The following is a 3,135-nucleotide window of genomic DNA, read 5'->3' as shown; positions in this document are numbered from 1 at the left end:
CGTCCCCGAGGCTCTCCTGCAACCCCAGTGTCTGGAAGGCCCGTCCCTGAGGCTCTCCTGCTGGGTTCCCTCATTCTTACCTGTCTCTTTGATGAGTTCCAAGCACCCTTTGGGTGTGCACGGAATGAAGCAGTCATTCAGATCACCTCTGGAAAGCTTCCCAGCATTGATGCTCGTCAACCTAAATATGGAGTCAGTCAAATAAGGAGGGAGGAACGGAGCCTCTGTCCTCTAGAAACAAACGTGCTGTGCTTCCAACACAGAAGCGTGCTCTAAATAAGGCCAGTGGGTAGACTCACCCATCCACATCCTTCTCGGGGGCAATGGCATTGATGACGGCCTCAGTGCTAATGGCGCTCTCTGAATCCAAAGGCAGCTGCACTATGAATCCATGCACAGAGGCGTCCTCGTTCAGGGAGATGACGCATTTTAACACCTAGAAGTAGTGGCGCAGTTGATTTGTACTAACTAATCAAGACATTAAAGGGGGAAGCGAAGGCTGTAAAGAAGTATCTTCCGTCTGCAAAGCATATCTCGGCCCCTAAAGTCCCACCAAAGCAAGCAGACAGGGCGGCACCTCGCCACGTACATCCATGCGCTCACCTCCGACTCTGTGGACGTTCTTGGTAATTTAATGTGAGTAGCTTTGATCCCAATCTGCAGAAATGAACACAAGAAACAGGAAATGGTATGAGAGCCTGAGACCTGGGCCTGTGGGATGGTTTGTATATGCTCAGCCCAGGGAGTGGCACTGTTAGGAGGTGTGGCCTTGTTGGAGTGGGTGTGGCCTTGTTAGAGTAGGTGTGTCACTGTGGGTGTAGCTGTAAGACCCTCATCCTAGCTGCCTGGAAGTTAGTATTCTGCTAGCAGCCTTCAGATGAAGATGTAGAACTCTCAGCTCCTCCTGCACCATGCCTGCCTGGACACTGCCATGCTCCCGCCTTGATGATAATGGACTGAACCTCTGAACCTGTAAGCCAGCCCCAATTAAATGTTGCTCTTATAAGAGTTGCCTTGGTCATAGTGTCTGTTCACAGCAGTAAAACCCTAACTAAGACAGACTGCCTCTCTGAAGGACTGTGACTGAGACAATGGAGTACTGGGCATCATTTTGCCCTGTATGTGGAGAAGAATCATTTGTCACCATCACATTCAACGCCATTCCACAGCCTCTCATCTGACTCTCAGGAAAGAAAACCATGACTAAGAAGCACACAGGGGAAAACCAGCCGGCTAGCTCACCTGATTCTGCCTCGCCCAATAGTTAAATTAGGGTCTGTTGGTGGCAGTTAGTTTTGTGGGGAGGGCCACACAGGGCAAGGGGTTACCAACAGGACCTGGGGTAGTGGTGAGGAAGGATGCCAGCATTGCTGTTCTTGGCTTTACCTCTTCAGCAGCCTTCAGTTTCACAGTTATATAAAGATTGGAATCATCTCTGTCGCCGACCTGGAATAATAAATACATGCAAATCAGACACTTAGGGAAAGGCAAAGTGTACAAAAAACTTCTGCAATTTTAGTCTGGATAAAACGAATGTTTGAGAACTTTTATGGAAGACAAAGGAGGCTGGGGAAGGGGAAGGCTGGGGTGAAGACAGGTGGCTTTACTCTGTACCCTCAAACTTCGTTCATACAATCCACTGACAGTGGCCAAAGAAAGAGCGTGAGCTGGAAGCAATGCCATGAACCTGTCATTTCAAGGTACTCGGAAGGCTGAAGCAAAGAGTTGGTTAAGGCCACCAGATAATGGCCAGCCTGGAGCACACGGATAACCCTTGCTAACAACAACAAAAGGGCATGCAGGTGCGACTACTGTACCGTGCTGCACTGTAAGCAAGGGGAGAGTGCTCTAGGCTTCCAGAAATGTGGGATTACTTAGAACAGGATGAGTAGTTGAAGTTGAGAAATTATCATCAGTCAGAAAGACACCAGAGAGGCAGAAGTATCCGGAAGCATCAATCATCCAGGGGCAATGGAAAATGCTCACAGTCAGCCAGACTGAAATGAAACCAGTAAGACAGGATACTGGGCTAGCTTATACAGAACAGACACCACGGGGAGGGCAAGCCGGTGCCCACCTGACAGATGTCAGTGTGGGAGCCTTTGTGACCTTTGAACCCTAACCCCATTATACTGTAAACATTTTTCATCGTGACCGTGCTTGCAATTCTTCATAGCATTAAGTTATCTGTAAAAATTTACTTCAGAAAAATTTCTCCATGATCAGGTCATGATCTCTTTGTAAGCTTTGCTTCTCTTCATTCTGTAGAGGGCAAAGCATCCTACTCTCAGGATAGGGCCCAGGGTGACAGAGGATGGCCTTCATAACAGCATTTCCAGAACTTTCTGAGGGCACAGTCTGATGCTACCCTGGGATCTCAGAATACGGTGCGAGTCCCAGCTCTGGATGTTCCATAGTCATTTGGTTCTTAGCTTTGCTGACTAATTTGGACTTCAAAGGGACTAGGAGAGTCCTACAGAGGAACTTGAACCTTGGAGATCTAGCTTTGTTTTTTGGTCCTGCCTCCTGCATGCTGAGCCTGCAGTACATCCCCAGTTCTAAGCCTCTCGTGGAGGACCTGGTTATATAATCAATGACAGACTAGATGCAAGAATGTTTAAAGAACATTAAATTCTTGACTGGCAGTCAAGTGGGTGGGTGGAAGACTGGTTCTCCAGAACACATCTTAATCCCAATGATTTATCAAGAATGTTACTTAAGCATTTCATCTGAGTGCTAATCCCTTCCTACAAAGGGGTGGTGCCTCAGACCATCAGAAAACCCCAACAAGACAAAAATAAGCCAGATGCATAATCCCAGCCTTTAGAAGGGTGAGGCAGGAGGGAGACCAATAGGAGTTTGAGATTAACCTGGGTCTTATGTAGCCCAAAATAGCCTAAAATCGTTTATGACCCTCCTACCTGTGTCTCCCACATGCTGGGATGACAAATCCTGGTTCAAGGCCTTTGCAAGCACTTTTTATAACAGGAAAGACAGAGTGTATACCACTCTGGACAACTTCACCAAGGCCAGCTCTAAAACCATTTCCAAAATTTACAGCTACTCCCAGCTTCTGGAAAGAGACTGTATTAACCAAGTCTCCCATCAGGAATTCACTGATTACCTTGTGAAAAC

At 47.5% G+C, this 3,135-nt stretch overlaps 1 protein-coding gene across 1 annotated transcript in view; it reads right to left on the bottom strand.

The window, feature by feature from the left end:
* The window catches only part of Mthfd1 (methylenetetrahydrofolate dehydrogenase, cyclohydrolase and formyltetrahydrofolate synthetase 1), a 63,783-nt gene that overhangs the window by 41,788 nt on the left and 18,860 nt on the right, over positions 1-3,135 (bottom strand). The window contains exons 3-6 of the mRNA XM_028790066.1: positions 1,387-1,446; positions 604-657; positions 300-436; positions 81-181 (exon numbers count right to left, since the gene is read on the bottom strand). Coding sequence (XP_028645899.1) covers positions 81-181; positions 300-436; positions 604-657; positions 1,387-1,446 — 352 coding nt within the window. The remainder of the gene's footprint in view (positions 1-80; positions 182-299; positions 437-603; positions 658-1,386; positions 1,447-3,135) is intronic.

The sequence above is a fragment of the Grammomys surdaster genome, unplaced genomic scaffold (genome assembly GCF_004785775.1).
Source record: "Grammomys surdaster isolate TR1022 unplaced genomic scaffold, NIH_TR_1.0 127, whole genome shotgun sequence".
NCBI lineage: Eukaryota > Metazoa > Chordata > Mammalia > Rodentia > Muridae > Grammomys > Grammomys surdaster.
This window is presented reverse-complemented; position numbering and strand designations above follow the sequence as displayed.